General features: G+C 41.7%; 1 protein-coding gene across 6 annotated transcripts in view; it reads left to right on the forward strand.

Annotated features, from left to right (window-relative positions):
* The first annotated feature begins 250 nt into the window (after nucleotides 1-250).
* Nucleotides 251-21,765, forward strand: part of Iws1 (interacts with SUPT6H, CTD assembly factor 1) — a 44,151-nt gene continuing 22,636 nt past the window's right edge. For 3 of the 6 annotated variants that reach the window (XM_059246680.1, XM_059246682.1, XM_059246681.1), the window contains exons 1-7: nucleotides 251-542; nucleotides 2,897-3,012; nucleotides 13,626-14,607; nucleotides 18,005-18,197; nucleotides 18,885-18,942; nucleotides 19,378-19,475; nucleotides 20,872-21,022. In XM_059246680.1, the coding sequence (XP_059102663.1) occupies nucleotides 509-542; nucleotides 2,897-3,012; nucleotides 13,626-14,607; nucleotides 18,005-18,197; nucleotides 18,885-18,942; nucleotides 19,378-19,475; nucleotides 20,872-21,022 (1,632 nt within the window). In that variant the 5' untranslated portion in view covers nucleotides 251-508. The remainder of the gene's footprint in view (nucleotides 543-2,896; nucleotides 3,013-13,625; nucleotides 14,608-18,004; nucleotides 18,198-18,884; nucleotides 18,943-19,377; nucleotides 19,476-20,871; nucleotides 21,023-21,765) is intronic. The other 3 variants (XR_009375366.1, XR_009375367.1, XM_059246679.1) reach the window with 1 other exon arrangement.

Raw genomic sequence — 21,765 nt, forward strand, 5'->3', positions numbered from 1 at the left:
CGCAGAAACTCAGATGCTCCTCACAGCAAGCTCGGACACCGAACCAAGCGAGTACCATTACTCCTACTGGAGACAGTCCAAATCCGGCTCGCGGTCGGTATTTAACTACAGCCGAACTTGGCGCTCCCACTCCATTCTCCCAGCCGTCTCCTTCCCGACGCTGCCATGGCGTCATATTAGCATAGCGCCTTCTGATTGGCCGACGGAAGGGTGACGGCGCCTGCGCGTTGCGTCTCTTTGAGGGTCGCGGGCAGACGCCATTTTGGCCCCAGAGGTGCTTCTGGGAAGAGTTGCGCGCGGAGCTTCACTTTGCCGGCCTGTGAGGTACGGCCCTTTCTGGTAGCTGGGGTTTCCAGGGCGAAGCGTCCTTGCCTGCCGCTGCCGACGACTTCTCCGGACTCTGGGACCGGGCAGACGCGCGGCGCCGCCGAGGGAGGTCACCCCGCCAGGAAGGACGTGACGGGGGCGGCGCGTGTCGCGGACACTCCCCGCCGAGAGCCCGCCTGCCATGGACTCGGAGTACTACAGCGGTGACCAGTCAGGTGGGTCGGGACGGGTGGGACCGCGCCGCGGCTTGGCCTCGCGCCCCAGCCTGGAGGGGAGAGGCCCCGGGGGGAGAATGTCCCCTTCCTGCCGCCTCAGGTGTCCCGGCGAGGCGGGGCGGGAGCTGGAGCCCCGGAGAGGGAAGTCTTAAGGGAATGTGTCTTCCCGGTTGAGGAAGGATTTTCGCTCAAGTTGTCACGGCTGTCTCCCAGGGGAGAGGTCTGTCCTTTTAAGGGGGTTGTCAGGAGTTGAGTTGTTCCAGGATCCTAAGAAACTGCTCGATGGGGGACGGGGATCCTTCCTAGACTCTTTCCCAGTTAGGGCTAGTTGTAATTTCTCCCGTAATACTGGCTTCCCGGGAAGAAAGCGCAGGTTCTTTAAGTTTACATACGCATTTCAAAGCAAAGGGCGAGTCCCTGGTACTTAGGGTGACATTCGTGCCTTCCACACTAAATCGGCTCCACTTTTATGCTAGGACACGTTAGGTGTAAAGATGAACAAGGCAAGGGCCTGCCTGGGTAAAACAGCTGTGTGCTGATTTCTTTTGGACTTTCTGTATGGAAAGTACTGCAATGGATGGTCAAGAATTAAGCTGTTTTCTAGCCGGGCGGTGGTGGCGCACGCCTTTAATCTCAGCACTCGGAGGCAGAGGCAGGTGGATCTTTGTGAGTTCGAGGCCAGCCTGGGCTACAGAGCAAGATCCAGGAAAAGGCGCAAAGCTACACAGAGAAACCCTGTCTCAAAAAACAAAAAAACAAAACAAACAAACAAAAAGAATTAAGCTGTTTTCTGTTTTGACTTCAATTGCTAATGACCTAACAGTGATGACAACAGACTCTGTCGTCCTGGACCTCCACTGCTGTTTTGCTTAAAACATTTTTTCACGTTTTCAAAATATTTTTCAGTTCATTGGCATTTTAAAATGAAGTTTGAAAAATTCAGTGTAATAGGGTTCGTGCGTAGGTTGTGTTAGAAGAAAAACTGAGGTAGCATAAAGACAGCAGTTCCCTAATACACCATTCTTTTAGTTGTTGTTGGTTTTGTTTTTGTTTTTTGAGACAGTCTCACTCTGTAGCCGTGGCTGGCCTGAAACTCACTTTGTAGACTAGACTGGCCTGGAATCCTCAGAGATCAGAGATCAGCCTGTCTCCACCTCCCTAATGCTAGGATTAAAGGTGTGTTTTTAGCTGTATTATTATTATTATTATTTTTATTTTTTATTTTTTTCATGTCTGGCTTTTTGTTTGTTTGTTTTTCAAGACAGGTTTTCTCTGTGCAGCCTTGGCTGTCTTGGAATTTGCTCTGTAGGCCAGACTGGCCTCAAAATCACAGAGATCCTCCTGCCTCTGTCTCCACCTCCCCAGCACTGGGATTAGAGGCCTGTGCCATGCCCAGCTATAAACTTTACCCTTTAGGTGAATAGAATATCTCATCAGTATGAAAGTCATCCATTTTTATACTACAGTTTTGGCTTTCTTGTAGTTGACTGTTTCATTTAATTTTTATTTATTTGTTTACTTATTTCTCTTTTGGTTTTTCAAGACAGGGTTTCTCTGTGTAGCTTTGCGCCTCTCCTGGAACTCACTTGGTGGCCCAAGCTGGCCTCGAACTCACAGAGATCCGCCTGGCTCTGCCTCCCAAGTGCTGGGATTAAAGGCGTGCACCACCACCGCCCGGCCTGTTTACTTATTTCTTAAACTGCTAATCAAGTCATGTCTTTCAGTATCCCTAAATACCTCTCGGATACTTTTACTTTGTATTTTTAAGGTGTTGGTTAAGGTTAGGTGACAGTTCATATTTACTATTTATTCTATAAAATTATAGTTTATAATTAATTGAATTTTCAGTATTTCTGGGCTAAAGTTCCTTATGCTCTCCATTTATAAATAAACACTTCCTGTATACCATGTAACACAGTATTCTGTCCTCCAGAGATTCAGTTATGAATCAAAAAAAAGTCCATAGTAAACAAAATAACTTGTTAAGTCATATAGTGCATTAGAGCATGGTCAGTGCCCTGGAAAAATAGACAATAAGAAATTGAAACTATTATTTAGATGATTTTGACTTGGCATTTAGTGGTTTTTCTTGGCTTCGTCTTTATGAAATATTTTCATTGCTCTATGTGCCGCATTACATGGTATTAGTTGTTGGTATTTATGTGAGTATTCTGTTGTTTTCTTCAGAACATTTGCTTCAGTAGCTATACTTCTTCAATAGTAGTACCTTTTGGCTTTTATATTAGGTGTGCTCATCTTAACTGTGGATGTTCATTTTAAGTGTAATCATAAACATTATTACAGATATCATCTATTTTACACCCTAAGTGGGGTTTTGTTTTGTTTTTAAGCAGATGATGGTGGTGCTACCCCAGTACAGGACGAGCGGGATTCAGGATCAGATGGTGAGGATGATGTAAATGAGCAGCACTCTGGATCTGACACTGGAAGTATAGACCGGCATTCAGAGGTACAGTGTCTTTGGGGAGGCTTTTCCTTACATTTCTATGGCACCTATTTTATTTGGGAGTTTTAGAGATTGCCTCAGCCTTTAGGCTTTCATCCCTGAACGTAAAGGGTATAAATTAATAGAAGATTATTTTCAAATGAATAGGGATAATCTGGTCACTGATAATCACGGGAAAAAGTTGTGGTGGGTCAGATTTTAAATACTAGGCAGTTTTTTTCAGCTATGCCTGTTTATTCAGAGTATGATCTATTAGTAGGCTTCACCATCCCTAAATAATATCTGGCAAGGGCAGTAAGCATTTGCAGTCAACAATACCACTTGAAATAGGGGAGATAAAATTTATTAAAGTTTGTGTCAGGAATTAGACTTGTTTGATCTTTGGCAAGATCTAGGGCTATAACTCAAATGTACTGTTTTGCTGTGTTTGTTTTATTTTGTTATTGTGTTGCTTGGGATTAAACCCAGAGCTTTGCATCTGCTAGGAAAGTAAACACTACCACTGAGTTACCTTTTAATTTTTCATTGTATTTATTTAGGGGTGAGGGCTGGGCGTGCCATGGTGTGGAGGTCTGAGGACAACTTGCAGGAATTAGTTCTCTCCTTCCATCAAGTGGAATCTGAGGGTTGAATTTAGGTTGTGGCAAATGAATGCCTTTACCCATGGAGCCATCTCATACCAGCCCTATTTTTACTTTTAAGGCAGAATCTTACTAAATTGCCTGGCGAGAGCCTTGGATTCTCTTTATGTAACCCAAGCTGGTTGTGAACTTTTTGATTTTTCTGCTTTAGCAGCCTTCCATGTAGCTGGGATTACAGGCATGTACAACTGTACTTAGGGCAAAAGTAGTTTTAAAAGCTGTTTTAGTTTAGTGACCAAATAGTGGTGAATTTTGTATGCATTTTAACATTTGTCCTAAATATTTTTGAAACTACTTAATATACCTTTCTAGTCATATAGCCTCTCTTAGTATTAACAACATAAAATTGTACCTTTCCAATAAATCAGTATAAGTCTTCAGTAGATGTACACTAAAAGAAATAGGAATGATAAAGGTGGGTGTATTTTCTAAGAATTTTATGACTGACATTTGTTACATAAGCATAGAAAATGGTTTAATTTTACGTAGTAGATATGTCTTAGAAATTGTATTGACTCTCATTACAGTCATGTCATTTTTCAGTTTATACATTAACATCATTCATGTATACATTGAACTTAATTTGTTGAGCACTTGCTGTGTGTCGTGCTTTTTTTAAAGGTGCTTTGGACATACACGTGACTAAAAGTCAAAATTCCATTATTGGGCTTATGTTCCAGTAGAAAGAGACATTAAACTATATATGTGTGTGTATACTTTAAAGTATATAATGTGTATGTATACATAAATTGTATAATTTGTTAGAAAGTGACAAATAGAACAGAATTAGAGCAATGTAGGGTACAAAAATTGGAGGTAGTCTTCCATGTTGAGTAGGTCCATGTAGGCCTTATTACAAAGGAGATCTATTTTAAGGGAATGGTTGGGGAAGGAGGCCAAGGAAATAGCCAGGTAGGCATGTGTCTCTAAGGGAAGAACATTCCTGCCATTGCCTCCAGTGATAGTATGTTTAAAGTCCTCAAGGGACACCAAGAGCAAGTGTAGAGATTGTACTCTCTAAGGGGCATGGAAGGTCAGAGAGCAAATTACAAGTTCTAGAAGGTTTGTTATTTAGGTATTTTGATGTCACTCAGTGTTGTAGAGACTATTAAGTAAGTTAAGTTCTATTTTAAATTAATGACAGGTAAGAATTATTAATAGTGTAGGGCCTGAGAAGATGACTCAGTGGTTAAAAGAACCTGCTGCTCTTCTAAAAGGACCCAAGTTCAGGTGGCAGTACCCTTGTCAGGTGTGCTTCTAGCTTCAAGGAATCTGGGATCCTTTCTGGCCTTTACAGGCATGTGTGCACACGTGCCGACAGACAGACACACACACACACACACACACACACACACACACACACACACACACACACACAATAAAAGTAAGATTTCTTTATATTTTATTTTATGTGTATGGGTGTTTTGCCTCTGTGTATGTCCATGCACCACATGTATGCTTGGTGCCTTCAGAGGCCAGAAGGGGTCTGGAACTGGAGTTACAGATAGTTCTGAGCAGCCAATTGGGTGTTGGGAATTGAACCTGTGTCCTCTGGATAAGCAACTTATGCTCTTAACCACTGAGCCATCTCTCCAGCCCCTAAAAGTAAAATTTTTAACAGGTTTTGTTTTGTTTTGTTTTGTTTTGTTTGAGACAGGATTTCTCTGTGTAACAGCCCTGGTTGTCCGGAACTTGCTTTGTAGACCAGGGTGGCCTTGAACTCACAGAGATCCACCTGCCTCTGCCTCCCAAGTGCTGGGGTTAAAGGTTTGTGCCACCACTCTTGGCAAGAATTATTGACAGTGGGGCTGGAGAGATGGCTCAGGGGTTAAGAGCACCGACTGTTCTTCCAGAGGTCCTGAGTTCAATTCCCAGCAACCACATGGTGGCTCACAACCATCCATGATGAGATCTGGTGCCCTCTTCTGCCCTGCAGGGATACATGCAGGCAGAACACTGTATATGTAATAAATACATCTTTAAAAAAAAAAAAATTATTGACAGTGTAAATCTTTGCAGTACATTTAACATGTGGCTTTTTTTCCATCTTGTGTGTGTGTGTGTGTGTGTGTGTGTGTGTGTGTGTGTGTGTGTGTGGTTTGCCTGCATGTATGTCTGTATACTGAGTGTGTGCCTGCTGCCTGAAGAGTCTGGAAGAGAGTATTAGATCCTAGGACTAGAGGTACAGACACCATGTGGGTGCTAGGAATTGAACCCAGGTCCTCTGAAAGAACAGCCAGTGTTCTTGGCTGCTGAACCATCTATCTTGGCGTTTTAAGTTTCCACCTTGGGACAGTATTAACTGTGTCAGCTTAGAACCTGTTAAGGTGGCTATTCTCAACCTCATACTTAGTGGTAAACAGTGACAACTGCTTATCTGTACTACTACGTATTCTAAATAAGTAAATGTACATGTGGAAAACTTGGAAATTAAATCATTTTAAAGAAGAAATTAAGATTAACATGCTACTGTCTCAGAAGTGACCTGTAGAGATTATTTCTCCTACATATTAGCCCCCTTCCTGTGCATATAAGTTACTTAAGTACTTTTAAGTTACTTAAGATATTATGTATATTTTGTGTCTGTATATCATCTCTTTGCTTAAGATAGCATATTAAGTATTTCTCTATGTTATTAAGAAAATCTCACTGAGTGTAGTTTTAATGATTTCATAATATGGATATAACAGTACAGTCATCCCTTTGTCCATGGAAATTGATTCCAGGACTCTTTCCCTCATCCCTGCCATCAAGGATGCTCACATTGCTTATTATATAAATGACACAAGTGATGGGGGATAGCTTAGTGGTGGTGTGTGTTCTTGCCATGCGTGAAACCTTGAGCTGGAGTTTCAGCACCAAAAAGTAACATATTTAAAATAGCAAGCCAGGCATGGTGGGCCATGCCTGAAATTCTAGCACTTTGGAAAAGAGGAGGATTGCTGTAAGTTTGAAGGTTAGCCTGGGCCACTAGTCAGTTCCCTATCTCAAAAATAATTCTTTTTAAGGTATAGTTTTTGTGTAATAGGCACTTTGTTCTCTATGGTTTCAGTCGTTGCTAGACTACTTTCCATACGTATACAGTCGGAATGCTATGTTCAGGAAATAATGACAAATAAAGGCCCATTCTGGACCTAGCTACATAGTACATATCCACAAGGTGCTGTTAGTTTCTTCACGTTTGCAGTGTGTACTCTGGTTTGTTGAGTGCTTATTTGGTGATCCTCTAACTGTTGGCATGTAGAGGGTCAAAGCTCCTTTTTTCCTTCACCACACCAGGCCACTGAACTTCCTTGTTGTCCCTTGTTTATACTGTTTTGAACAATACATTGTGGCATGTATTGCTTTCTAAATAATCCCACCAAATTCTGGCTCTTTGGAATGATAGTTTCTAAGAACAGTGTGATCCCAGAATGACTACTCCTAGCTGTCCCTTTTTGTTATTATTTATGTGTGTTTTGCCTGCGTGTGTGCCTGAGCACCAGATGCATTCCTGATACCTGCAGAGCCAGAGAGTGTATCGAATCCCTTGGAATTGGAGTTTTGAGGCAGTGAAACCCAGGTTCTCTGGTAGAGCACCAGGTCTCTTATCTGCTGAGCCATTGCTTTAGCCCCTCTTCCTGGCTCTAGTCCCTGGTGCAGCCCTACAAACTAACTGGCCTAAGTGTAGCTAGTGTAGCCTCTGTCTGAATCCCTTCCCAAGTGCCTTCTGCCACAATTTCCTCAAGTCTGGTTATATATGAAGGCCATTTCTTTGGGAGTGACCAGGAGTGATTTAGTTTAAGCCTGTGTTTTCTCTAGGACTCTGAAACTAGTGGTGGGAAGATGGTGAATTTTCCCTGGCTGACACCACAGCTTTGGAAGCTGAGCTCTCAGCAAGAGGCAGGGATGAAGTAGCTCATTGTCATTCTTATAAGCTGGGGGAAGAGCGACAAGAGCCCTTGTATTTTCTAAATGTTGTGCCAAAGGTATGGCCTTTGATTAATGATGAGACAGAAGATAGGACTCCTGATCTGGAATGCATTCACCCAGGATTTAGCCTCCACAAAGTCTTAAGGCAGGATATCTTGCTTCCTCTAGAAAGACAGCTGTCCCACTGAGGATGGGGGTAGGAGGGCCTGACTATGTAATTGGATGGTCTAGAATAGAATCTCTACGTTAGAATCATAAGCTTTGAGATTGGAAAGAAAGTGGTCTTGGTTCAGGTATTACAGACTCTGGCCTCTTGCTGAATTTAGGAGTTTCACGTCTCTTTGCCCTGGAGACCTTTTCCAGAGACTTTAAATTTGATCCCACTGCTTTCACTGGGATGTTAGTAAAGTTTAGTGCCTTCTGGAGGTCCTTGTTTGACTTTGTTTCTACTTCTTTTTCTGGCTCTCAGGACCTTTCCATATTAAAAATGATCTCTGCAAACATTTGACAGGAAATAAAGTGTCTGGTGTCATTAATGCTCATGTGCCTCCCCATTCAGTGTTGGGCCCCAAACCTTCCTTACCTTTTACATTTGAGAGTTGAGTGTATCAACCAGTCAATGGGACTTATCAGTGGTGACCAGATTGGTCTGACCCCATGGAGTGGCCACAGGTTTCTGTGAAAATAGCCTTAGTTACCATCTCCACCATAAGATTTACTTTTTGCCTGATTGAGAGGAGACTGGAGGTTCCTGGCTGAAGGTCATTGACCTCCCCTGGCCCACTCTGAGGAGTGACTGAGGACACAGGGTAGTTACTGCTGTTTGAAACTCTTGTAGATCCATCTTAATGGCTTCCTGAAAAACCCAGGGTATTTTCATATTGTGTGCTCCCTGGAAAGTTTGAGTGAACTTTGTATTTGAAACAGTCTCACTATATTGCTAGCCTGGAACTTGCTCTGTAGAACAGGCTGCCCTCAAATCATTGAGATCCATCTGCCTCTTCCCAAGTGCTGGGATTAAAGGTTTGTACTATCACCCAGCTTAATTTTTTTTCCCCCCAGGACAGGATTTCTCTGTAGTTTTGTTGCCTGTCCTGGATCTCACTGTGTAGCCCAGGCTGGCCTCGAACTCACAGAGATCTGCCTGGCTCTGCCTCTCGGGTGCTGGGATTAAAGGCATGTGCCACCACCGCCTGGCTCTAAAAATTTATTTTTTAATTTTATGTGTATGTTCAACTTCTATGTATGTTTTTACATCACATGTATGCAGTGCCCTTGGAGGCCAGAAGAGAGCATCAGATCTCCTGAAATTGGAGTTACAGATAGTTGTGAGCCACCATGTGAGTGCTAGGAACTGAACCTACATCTTCTGGAAGTGCTCTTAACCATTGAGCCATCTCCCTGGCCCCCTTTGTGTGGGGTTTTATACAAGTACTGTTCCATGAATTCTATAAAATGTTGTCAAAATGGGTGTCTAGAGAGATGGCTCAGTGATTTAGAGCACTTATTGCTCTTATAGAGGACACAGGTTCTATTCCCAGGACCCACATGGTGGCTCACAGCCGCCTATAACTCCAGTTCCAGGGGATCTGATGCCCTCTTCTGGCTCTGCAGGCACCAGGCGCGCGCACACACACACACACACACACACAGCGAATGCATATAAAATAAATTTAAAATTTTTGACTTGGAATAAAGGTGGAGTCGTATTTTTTGGTGATGTAGAAATAGAAGATATTATAGGGGGATATGAAAGAGGAATGACTAGCTCCACTATCATAGGATATGTTTGTGCTGTGTCTTTAATGATTGTATATTTAATAATTGTAAGTAGTAAGGTTTTGTTATTAGCAGCTTTTCATGCATTTAATGTTCAGAGCAGCTCTTTAAAGTATAATTCCTGTTTCTGACAGAGGCACTGAGAATGTTTTCCTAGGTCACACAATGGAAAATGGCAGGTCTGTGGTTTCCCAGGTTCTGTGACTCTAAAGTCTCTCTTCTTAACTTTCACATTATATTGCACAAAATCTATTCTGTGCAGAGAGAAGGATGGAAAAGGCTTCATGAGGAGTGTTTTTGCCAAACTTTATGGCTGCCAAGTTTTTTGTTTGTTTTGTTTTTCAAGACAGGGTTTCTCTGTGTAGCCCTCGCTGTCCTGGAACTCACTCTGTGGACCAGGCTATCCTTGATCTCACAGAGATCCATTTGCCTCTGTCTCCTAAGTGCTGGGGTAAAAGGTGTATGCCACCACCACCCGGTTGGTAAAACTTGAATTTTTAAAACATTGAAATTCTCCCTGGGAGCTTACATTGGATTGATAGAATTGTGATATTTAATAAAGACTCCTCCTTCTTTTCCTTTCCCTTCCCTCGTATTACAAATCATTGCTTTACAGCTATTTTCTTTTCACTTTAAGAATGTTAATTCAGGCTGAGAGGTGGCTCAGCAGTTAAAAGCTAAGGCTCACAACTGAAAGGTCGATTATTTCTGTTATGTGCTGTGGACCTAATCTGTTTCAGCATGATTGCTATTTGAATGCTGAAATGAACAAGATGATTATGATAGATAACCAATTATAAATAACTGCAGTGTGAATGGTTGCAAAGAAAACTTGAGATACAGACATTTCTAAAGCTTCCTAAGATCCTCAAAGTGCTCAGTTTTCTGACAGTTCTAAGTGGGAATTTTTTGCTTGTTAAAAAGATGACATTTGGTCTGGGGATGTAGCTCAATTGATAGAGTGCTTGCCTAGAACGTTATAGTCCCCTCCAGTTCCTAGGAGTACAATTCCTAGTACTGTATAAACTGGATGTAGTTGTGCGCAATTGTAATCCCAGCTTTCAGGAGGTAGAATCAGGAAGGATTAGAAGTTCAAGGTCATCTAGCTATGTAGTGAATTTGAGGCCAATCTGGGTGGCCCGGGGTGGGGTGGGGGTGGAGTGGGTGGTGGGTTGTGTTTTAAGAAATTTTGGTCAGGCGGTGGTGGTGTACACATTAATCCCAGCACTCAAGAGGGAGAGACAGGTGGATGTCTGTGAGTTCAAAGCCAGCCTGGTCTACAAAGTGAGTTCCAGGACAGCCAAGGCTGTTACACAGAGAAACCCTGTTTCAAAAAATCAAAAAAGAAAGAAAGAAAAGAAACTTTGGTGACAATTTGTAATGTTCTTATATTTTGTTTCTGATTTCTATTTAAAAAAAAAAAAGTTTAAGTTTTCAGTTTGATTGCTAAAAATAGGCCAAAAATTTAAAGTATTTTAATAACTTTCAGACCTTTTAGCTATATAATGTTTAATACAGTCTTCTCAAATTCTGTAATGTCTTTACCCTCTGCTTGAGTCTATTTACTAGTTCTTCCTCTTTTTTTTTTTTTTTTTTTTTTTTTGGTTGTGTTTGTTTTGAGACAGGGTCTCACCATGTAGCTCTGGCTAGCCTGGAACTCCACTATTTAGATCAGGCTGGTCTTAAGCTCACAGAGGTCTGAGTGATTTTGCCTTCCAGGTTCTGAGATAGAAGATGTGTTGTGTGCCTATGGCCAGAACTAGCTTTCTTGGCTGGGGCTATTGCTCTTTTTCTTCCCTTCATGCTGCTACATAATGAATGAGTGCTCAGGTGTTTATGAAGCTAAAAATGATAGGAGCCAAGTGTGGTGGAGCACACCTTTAATCTTAGCACTTAGGAGGCACAGACAGAAGCATCTCTGTGAGTTCAAGGCCAGCCTGGTCAACATGGCAAGTTCCAGGACAGCCAGAGCTACATAGTGAAATTCTGTTTTAAAAAAAATAAGTAAAATTTTAAAATGATAGGAATTCCTGTTTCACAGTTAGTATCCTGTGTAATATCCTTGTAATAGTTGCTTATTTTGCAGTGCATATCCCATGCGTTAGGAAATCTAGGTTAGAGGGTAGCAGATACACTTTGGGAGGGCTACCCCGCTCATGTTGTCTCCTAGTGTTTCTGTGTTGCCTGTTAACCTCTGTGAGTTAAGTCACATCCAACTTCCTTGGGCCAGTTAGCTTGTCTCTCTGAGGTATTTAAATTTTAGGCTTTTTTATTTATTTTTCCCCCAAAATCTCAATATGTAGCCCTAGATGGCCTCAAACTCACCACCTACCTCTGCTTCCTGAATTCTGTGATTAAAGGTACATGCCACCATACACAACTAAAATTTGGATTTTTTTTTTTTATGTTGAAGTTTAGGGTTTAGTAGTTAGAGCCGTGTCACACTATTGATGGTACTTCAGGGTAAAGACCCAATTATCTCTGTTTTGAAATAACCTGTAGCATGTTAATCTTGAGTTAATGTCCTGTGGTGCCAACTGCTACATCTGTGCACTTTAAGACCTAGCTCTCTTACCTCTTTTGGGGGATTTTGTTGTTATTCTGTGTGTGTGTGTGTGTGTGTGTGTGTGTGTGTGTGTGTGTGTGTGTGTGTAGGTATCTGTAGGTTAGAGGACAAGAGGACAACTTGGAGAAGTCAATTCTCTCTTACCATGTGGATTCTGGGGACCAAACTCAGAGTTACTAGGCTTGGTAGCAAGTGCCCTTCCCATTGAGCCATGCCACTGAGCTTCTCCTTATACTTTTTAGGACAGAATATTTTATTGGAAATTGAGGTTCTAAAAATAAAATTGAGGTTCTAGACTACTCTAAATCTTAAAATACTTGTTTTTGGCATGTTTAATTTTTATCTTTTCATCATTTGTATGTGATGTATATATCATGTTTGTACCTTGAACCTTGTTTCTCTCTGTGTCTATTGTGGTTTGACTTATGGTGGTCCACTATAACTCTCTTCAACACTTGGTGCTCAGTTGGTGGCTATTTGGGAAGAAGTAGACAGTATGGCCTTCTTGGAGGTAGTATGTCACTGGGGCTAGGTTTTGAGGCTTCATAAGTCTCGTGCCATTTTGAATTAGAGCTCCTTGCTTCCTGTTTGTGGGCAGAGATGTGAGCACTCGGGTGCTGCTCCAGTGCCTTGCATGCATGCCTGCTGAAGATGACAGTGCTGGAATCACAACGGAAGAGAAGTAACTAAAACATTGTTTGTGTCTCTCTGAAGTCTTGCTATGTAGCCCTGGCTAGCCTGTTCTTCACTGTATATCCCTGACTAGCCTTGAATGTGGGCCTCTCCTTTACCCCCTTAGTTCTGGGATTTCAAGTATGTTCCACCATGGCTGGCTTGGACTTTATTTTGAAAGAGTTATTCAAAAAGAAATCCTGTTCTTGGTACTGGGTTTTTATTTGGTAGCATGTGGTATCCAGTTAGGATATTGTCACACTGTTATATATTAGTTCCATTTAAACTCTTCTTTATATGTGTATATATTCTAGGAAGTTTCTACAGTAGCAGGTTTCCATATGACTTTTTCAAAAAGCCTTAAGTATTAGTTATCCCTCCCCATATTCCTTCCTCTACCATTCCTTCTCATCCCCGCCCTATTTTTTGGACACAGGGTCTCTTACTTTATAGCCCAGGCAGGCCTCAAGCTCACATGCCTCCTGCCTCAGCCTCCTGAGTACACCACATCCTCTGTTTACAAGGAAGTCTGTTTTCTTGTTATGAAGAGAAAGTGAACCAACCAACAGGAAACAGCCAGGTGTAATGCTGGCTTTTAGTTTGTTGAGATTTTCATGGGCGAATGAATATATTCTGTTTGACTATTTGAATAATTAAAATTTTTATATTAAAGCTTTTTTCCTTAAAATAATGCTAATTTTATAAAACTCGGGATTATACCTTTGTGAAAAACTTGGTTGTATGTTTGCTTATATTTCTATGGGTAACTAGAATTATATGAGGAGTTAAGGCTGTTTTTAAAAATAGAGACCTCTATATATAAGGGTATGCTTTACAGATTTGGTTATACTTCTCTTTGGGAACAAGACTATGACAGTCCATTTCACAGACTGGCCTTAGGTTAAAGTGATGTTTCTTTATTGGTATAGGATGAACAGTCTTCTTTAAGTATACGCATATTCCTACATTTTAAAAAAATTGCTGAAAAATTTTAAGGTTGCACTACCTTTTTTTTTGACAGTGCTAATTTTTCCTTATGTTTTCAGAATGAAACTAGTGATCGAGAAGATGGCTTGAACAAGAGACATAATGGAACAGACTCTGAGAATGATAAGCCCTCCAATCTTAATGCCAGTGACTCGGAAAGTGAGGAACTTCACAGGCCAAAAGACAGTGACTCTGAATCTGAGGAGCATGCAGAGTCTCCTGCCAGTGACTCTGAAAACGAAGATGTCAACCAGCATGGGAGCGACTCTGAAAACGAAGAGCTTCTCAATGGGCACGCAAGTGACTCCGAAAAGGAAGAGGTTAGAAAACCTGCTGCCAGTGACTCTGAAGCTGAGGACACTCTGCAGCCTCAGGTCAGCGAGTCTGACAGCGAAGATCCCCCAAGACCCCAGGCCAGTGACTCAGAAAATGAGGAGCCTCCCAAACCTCGGATCAGTGATTCAGAAAGTGAGGAGCTCCCCAAACCTCGGATCAGTGACTCAGAAAGTGAGGATCCTTCAAGGCCACAGGCCAGTGACTCGGAAAGCGAGGAGCTCCCCAAACCCCGAGTCAGCGACTCGGAAAGTGAGGATCCTCCAAGGCCACAAGCTAGTGACTCGGAAAGCGAGGAGCTCCCCAAACCCCGAGTCAGCGACTCGGAAAGTGAGGATCCTCCAAGGCCACAGGCCAGTGACTCGGAAAGCGAGGAGCTCCCCAAACCCCGAGTCAGCGACTCGGAAAGCGAGGAGCCTCAGAAAGGACCTGCTAGTGATTCGGAAGCTGAGGATGTCTCCAGACACAAAGACAAGCCCGAGTCAGATGATAGTGATGGAGAGAGTAAGAGGGAAGATTCGGAAATGCAGAATGAGTCAGAGGGCCATGCAGACAGAAAAAGACTCCACAGCTCTGACAGTGAGGAGGAAGGACCGAAAAGGCAGAAAATGGACAGTGATGAAGATGAAGAAAAGGAGGGAGATGAGGAGAAAGTAGCAAAGCGGAAGGCTGCTGTGCTCTCTGATAGTGAAGACGAAGAAAAAGCAAGTAAGGAGTTATATCGGGCTATAGCTTTCCTTGTTGTCTATATTTGTAACTGAAATATTGGACCCTTTTCTGGTATATTTTATTAGCGTATATTAGTTGTAATGTTAGTTTCGTCATGGCCTTTTCACATACAAGTATATAGGATATTAATCACACTTAACCTCGTTATCCTGTCTTGTCCCACTTCCACTGCTCCCTCATACCTTCTTATGGACATTTTTTGTTTTTGTCCTGTTTTTATAACCAAATGAGTTTTATTAGGTTTACTTTACAGAAGTCACGTACCTTACCAGTGGTTCCACCACTGAAGAAAATAGTTCTGAGCTGGGGTTCTCTGTGACTGCTAATTCACATTTCCCCTTGGACAGGAAATGAGCTTCAGAAGTCCTTGTCTTTGTTAAATGTTAAACCTTGTTGAGTACCCACCTACAGGAGGGTTTGGAGGGATTCTGTTTAGAGACCATAATTTTGCTACCCCAGACTCCGTTTTTACAAGTAATACTTTTTACTTAATACCTTTTTATGCAACTTGTCTTTGTAGATAAAGAAATACACTCCTCTATAATGACAGTTGGTACAGGAGAAAACACTGTACATACAGTCATATTATTTATTTCACTGAGTTTGTGTTTCTAACATTCCCCCCCCACGCACACACACCTAAAATCTCAAGTTTTCTTGCTTTTTCTTCTGTATTGCTTTTTCCATTCAGATTTCTTATCTATTTTGTAGACTTTTTCTCCTGTGTGTTGCTGACTCAGCTCTCTGGGAGTGGATTTAATTTATCTGCTTTGTATGCTTTCAGGTTATTGATCATTTTTACCAGAAAAGTTTTGAAATTTTTGTCTGGCATTTTAGCTGCTTCAGTATGTGTATTGTATTTCTGTAGTGATTTACAGACTTACTGGTTCGGATATCTTTCTTAGTCTGGGGACGGCAGTCATTTTACTGAACAGTCTGCTCTTGAAGGCTCAGTCCTGTATCAGTAAGTGAGAAGGGGACGGACTGCTGTAGCAGTGACATCATCAGACCACACGAGATCTAGAAAGAGGCTTGAGATTAGCCATTGCACGTAATACACCAGTGGGCGGAGGACTGGAAATGGTACAGCTACTGTGGAGTGTCTGTGAAGTTGGAAATTACCTAGGGCAAGTGTGGAGGTAGTCAGTGACGTGAAGGAAGGCATAATAGACAGACGCTGAAGACAAAACAAACGCTTCAGTAATGAGAGTGTTCAAAACAAAATCAGATAAATGGAAGAATGGGAATTTTAAAAGATGTTGGGTTTTTGTTTTTTTTTTTTAAAGCCAGTGAGGTAAAGCCAGAACTACTAATGATGGGGTAAGGAAAGACCGAGACACAGGGGCCAAACGGAAAAATATGAAACTAAGGAAAAGAGGAAATGCTGTTCAACAGTGGTAATAAAAAATGCATAAACAAATTCAATGAATATGTAAAGGAGAATAACCAAAATTAAAAATTCAATACAATAAAAAATTCCGCTTAAATGTGGAGGAGAAAAAAATTACATGAAAAAAGAAAAGAAAAAAGTTGCCGTATGGGCATAGTTTCTTTATGGTTCCTTAAAAATTGAAGATTGCCACTTCTGTGAACAGGAGAGGGTCAGTTGAACTTAGTTTATGCTCTGTGTATGTGGGTGTTGTGATTTGTCTGGGTATCTGATGTCTATCAGAGTTATCTTCAGTTTTTCTTTCATTTTGGTATATCAGAGCCTCTGACTGGCCACACTGAGCTTGGCATACCACAGTCTGTGGACTGGGCAGGTTCCCGATCCTCACCAGACTCCCCAAATGGTTCCACCTAGATTGGCTGCCTGTTCTGGCTTGGAATGGGGAAGGCTCCACGTTCCTTGGCAGTGTAGAAAGCAACCACAGCACTGACATTTTCTGTCATGGTTTTTGTTTGTTTTTCAACACAGGGTTTCTGTGTAGCCCTGGCTGTCCTGGAACTCTATCAGGCTGGCCTCAAACTCGGAGCTCAGGTCCACTTGCCTCCCTAGTTCTGGGATTAAGGCATGCCTCACCATTGCCAGGCCAAGTTCCTATTTTTAAGGCCTCCTGAGTACTGATCACACTGCTAGAGAGATGCAACTGTGGCTCTCAAGTTCTTGGCTTTCAGAGTTCTTGGACTCTAGAGCAGGGAACAACAGATAAATGGTTCCACATTTGGATCTGCTGCTCTAGCTCAGAGCTATCAGACCCTGGGGCAGCTCACACAGATGAGATCTGTTCCTTGTCTTTTCTTACTCACTTCCTAGCCTGATGCAGCCTTCTGCTGCCTGCACCCTTTGGTCCATTATGATCCAGCTCTCCTTTCTACCACTGCCTCTCTGGGCCCTCCCTCAGCAGGGGTGGCGGCAAGCCAAACCGCAACTCCGAGACCTGTGGATCTTCCTGATTTCAGGCCCCTGGGGTAGCTCAGTTTTTAACAAAGATTCTCTGAAGATTATGCCTGGCTGTTGCCCTATGATTCATAGGTTTCTCTTCCTCTGGAAGAATCATTGTCTTAATAAACCCCAACTGATTTTGGGGCTCATAAGAGCTGTAGATTGCCCTGAGGGTATGGCTACCTGGCTTTCATCTAGCTTACTTTTTGGAAGTGTTTGGCTGGCTGCTCTGTATTCTTTGTCTTTGTTCCTGTTCTTTCCAGAGTCCTGTCTTACCTTCAAGAATTTCCCAAGCTTTCCTTTATTTCTCTTGTTGAGGTACACTTGGCTTTTTCTTATTTAAATCTGGGCTTCACTGGTTTTCACAGAAGCAGCCTAAGGTCCACTGTCTTACCCAGAAGTCTGATACTACCAGAAGGAACATGGGGAATTCACAGTTTAGATTGAAGGCTGCACAGCACAGAAAGGATGTCCCTTCTGCCCAGCAGACTGTATTCAAGTTTTCTCAGTCCCCAAAGGAAAGGTGCTTACTGATGCTCACTTACATTGATGATTTATCATTTAGCCTCTCCTTCCTAGGGAAAGTAGCAGAAAATGTATAAAATGACTATCGTTGTGTCTGTTTACATGTTTTTGAGCTGAGAATAGAACCCCAGGGCCTTGAGCTTGCTAGGCAAATGCTCTACTACTGAGCTACACCAGTTGTTAACTATTTGATTTTTTTTTTCCAGTGCTCACATTTTCACAGCACATTACAATTAGTAACACATAACAAAATAACGTGAATAGGGGGCTGGAGAGATGGCTCAGAGGTTAAGAGCACTTCCAGAGGACCTGAGTTCAATTCCCAACAACCACATGGTGGCTCACAACCATCTATAATGCCCTCTTCTGGCCTATAGACATACATACAGGTAGAACATTGTATACATAATAAATAATTAATTAAAAAAAAAACAAAATAACGTGAATGATTTTATTTTCTAACAGCGGCAAAGAAGAGTCGAGTTGTCTCTGATGCTGACGACTCTGATAGTGATGTTGTATCAGACAAATCAAGTAAAAGAGAGAAGACAGTAGCATCTGACAGTGAAGAGGACGTGGGGAAAGAAGAATCGTCTGTAAAGAAGAGTGAAGAGAAGGATCTGTTTGGGAGTGATAGTGAATCAGGCAATGAGGAAGAGTAAGTGAGAACGGGGTTTCCAGGGCTCTTCAGTAGTAAAGAGGGACTTTATGAGGTGCAAAACCTCAGCTGCCTAACTGCTTGGCTTTGACTTTAGGACGTCAGTGCTGAAGTATTACCACACACTACAACATTAGTGGGTCTCGGGGTCAGGGTCAGTGCTGAAGTATTACCACACACTACAAAATGAGTGGGTCTCAGGGTTAGGGTCAGGGTCAGTGCTGAAGTATTACCACACACTACAACATGAGTGGGTCTCAAATAATATGTTGACCAGAGGGGATTGAAAGGAATGTGTTATGGCTCCATTTACATGACATTTAAGAGCTGGCAGAATTCATGGTGCTAGGGTCAGAGATTGATTACCTCTGGGTCTTGGTGGTGGAGGGCTCATTTAAAAGGGCTGTAAGGGGCTGGAGGTGTGGCTCAGTCAGTAGAGTATTTGGAACAACAAAGCAAAACACCTTCACCTGTGGGTTGAGTACTATGTGAGAAAAGGCTATGGGGAAATGGGCTTCTTCGATTAGGGCACTGGTTATATGAGTGTATACATTTGTTTAAAGCCTGTTGAACTTTATGCCTAAAGTCTGCTCATTTTACGACCCATAAATAATACCTGGTTTGTGAAAAACAGTACATATGCAAATATAAGAAAGCTGATGAGTGCTTTTATATTTGGTTTTCTAGAAATCTTATTGCAGATATATTTGGAGAATCTGGTGATGAAGAAGAAGAGGAATTTACAGTAAGTATAAGATGGGACTATTCCTTTTAACTGTGAATTGTTTCGTTTCTGTGGTAGCAGTTCTCTAATAATTTCAGTGAAATAGTAAAAAGTGAAATAGCCTTACAAAGAATAAAAGTATTTTAGGTTGTAGAATTTGGAAAGTGCAGGACCGTATCTCCTACCCTCTGTGAAGAGTACACTGACCTATGCATACTAAAAGGAGACGCTAAAGCGTGAAAGTGCTCACTCACATGAGTATGGGCTTTTCTAGAACCAAGCAAACTCCCCACACTGGTGGCTAAGGAGGGAGCTTTTGCTACACTCCTTTTGATACCTAATCAGTGCTCGTTGTCCTTTGTGGATATATTATTTAATGTGAGAAATCGGGAGGTGTTTGCAGAAGGAGATCTGTAAGGTGGTTATGGTGACTGGGCTAACTCACTGTACCTTTAGGGGTTTAACCAAGAAGATTTGGAGGAAGAGAAGAGTGAAACACAGCTAAAAGAAGCGGAAGATTCCGACTCTGATGATAACATAAAGAGAGGAAAGCAGTGAGTGTTTTTGTTGTTAGTTTTTAGAAATTTCAACCCCAGAAAGGTCTTGATGGTACAGACTACTGAGCTTTCCTGTTTCTCATCTAGGTTTTCAGACTTGGAAGAGGGTTTTTTTTGTTTTTGTTTTTTTTTCTCTCCCTTCACTTCCTCAAATAGTGTCAGGGAGTTGTTTGCTGTTATTTGCTGTATGCTCAGATGTCTTAAATTATAGACTATATGACACTTCTAATTTATTTCTTATAAGATAAACTCTACTAAAAAATAACAATATAAAAATTTTTTCAGGGAGGGGAAAAAGTTCATTTTGGGTGACAGGGGAAATAAATCTAAAGTCAATACCAAAATGCTGTTTAATTATACTTAACTTACTTTTGTTAAAATAGTTGTGAACCATGTCCAGAAAAAGATGATGCCATGAATAGGGTGATTTATTCTTTTTTTTTTTTTCTTCTTCGAGACAGGGTTTCTCTGTAGCTTTGGAGCCTGTCCTGAACTAGCTCTGTAGACCAGGCTGGTCTCGAACTCACAGAGATCCACCTGCCTCTGCCTCACGAGTGCTGGGATTACAGGTGTGCGCCACCACCGCCCGGCCGGGTGATTTATTCTTTACAACTGCTCACAGTTGTAAAGCTTATACTTTAAGAAATGTATATAATACTTTCAGTGATGTGCAAGAATTAAGAAGCAGGGTGCTGCTTTTAGAAGTTTGAATTTATTAGCATGTGGCAGAGTGAGGTAACACCCTCTCAAGTGTAAGTAATGAGGGCCGTAAAGGTCAGGCACTTAGCATGCCTACAGTCAACTTTGTTTTGAGTTGTGCTCTTTATTACTAAACAGCAACAGTTGATTTTTTTTCCATTTTTTTCTAGTCATGGTTCATAAGACAAAAACATTCAAATATTCTATTCCTAAAAAAGCAGTATACCTCAACTGAATATGCTCCTGACTGAGGACTTGAAATGTTCATTCTCAAGCTAATAGGTGACAGATGTGAATGTGGTGTGTGGAAAACTGAGGCCTATTTGTGATTCATATTTATCAGTATTATAGAGCAGGAATTAGATATAAAGTGTAAGGTTCATTCACTGTTCTTGTGGTACTAAGTTATGCGTATTTGAGCTTTTTTAAAAAGTAGCACTTCGCCAGGCATGATGGCGCACGCCTTTAGTCCCAGCCCTCGGGAGGCAGAGGCAGGTGGATCTGTGAGTTTGAGGCCAGCCTGGTCTACAGAGTGCATTCTAGGACAGCCAGGGATATGTAGAGAGACTCTGTCTCAAAAAAAACAAAACAAAACCAAAGTAGCACTTCTTTGACTGAAGACTAGACAGTTTGGTGTTCTCAATTGTAATTAAAGGTGAGTGATTAAAGAGCTTGATTTTGTGTTACTGCCTAGTATGGACTTCCTGTCAGATTTTGAGATGATGTTACAACGGAAAAAGAACATGTGTGGCAAACGCAGACGAAATCGAGATGGGGGCACTTTTATTAGTGATGCAGATGACGTTGTGAGTGCCATGATCGTAAAGATGAATGAAGCTGCGGAGGTAAGATGTCGCTTCTAGGTTACCTGCTCTTTCCTCCACCAAATGGATGGTGTGGCATCTTCTTTCTTTAAATGTTTAACCTTAGGCTGCTGTAAAAAGGTATCTTGCTTTCTGTAATAAAGTATGTACTTGCTAAATTTTAATCTTGTAAATAATCTTAATTTCCAAAATTTAGCCACATGGTTAGAAAAAAAAATGGTAAGTAAAACTGAATCTTTTTTAAGTGAATAGGAGGTTTGTTGTCATAGCTCCTGGTCCACTACCAAGGTTGATGTCTATTCAAATATAAAATATGCCATAAAGTCATTTGTTGGTTTGCCCCTGATCAAGAGATTGCAGCGGACTCAGTGTACTGGGAAATATATATCTGTATCCATCCAAATTATTAAAAATTGGTAAATATTTTTAAAAAATAAATTCTGATCCTTGAGAAACACTTGCAGAGGTACTTTTGGTTTTTGTTTGTTTGTTTGTTTGTTTGTTTGTTTGTTTTTTAAAGATTTATTTATTATGTATATAGTGTATGCATGCTTGCAGGCCAGAAGAGGGCACCAGATCTTATTATAGATGGTTGTGAGCCATCATGTGGTTGCTGGGAATTGAACTCAGGACCTCTGGAAGAACAGTCAGTGCTCTTAACCTCTGAGCCATCTCTCCAGCCCAAGGCGCTGGGGACTGAACCCAGGCACTTGGCCGCCAAAGGCAAATGCTCGATGACTGAGCTTCACCACCAGCCCCTTGCT

This window comes from Peromyscus eremicus, chromosome 19 (assembly GCF_949786415.1).
Source record: "Peromyscus eremicus chromosome 19, PerEre_H2_v1, whole genome shotgun sequence".
Taxonomy (NCBI): Eukaryota; Metazoa; Chordata; class Mammalia; order Rodentia; family Cricetidae; genus Peromyscus; species Peromyscus eremicus.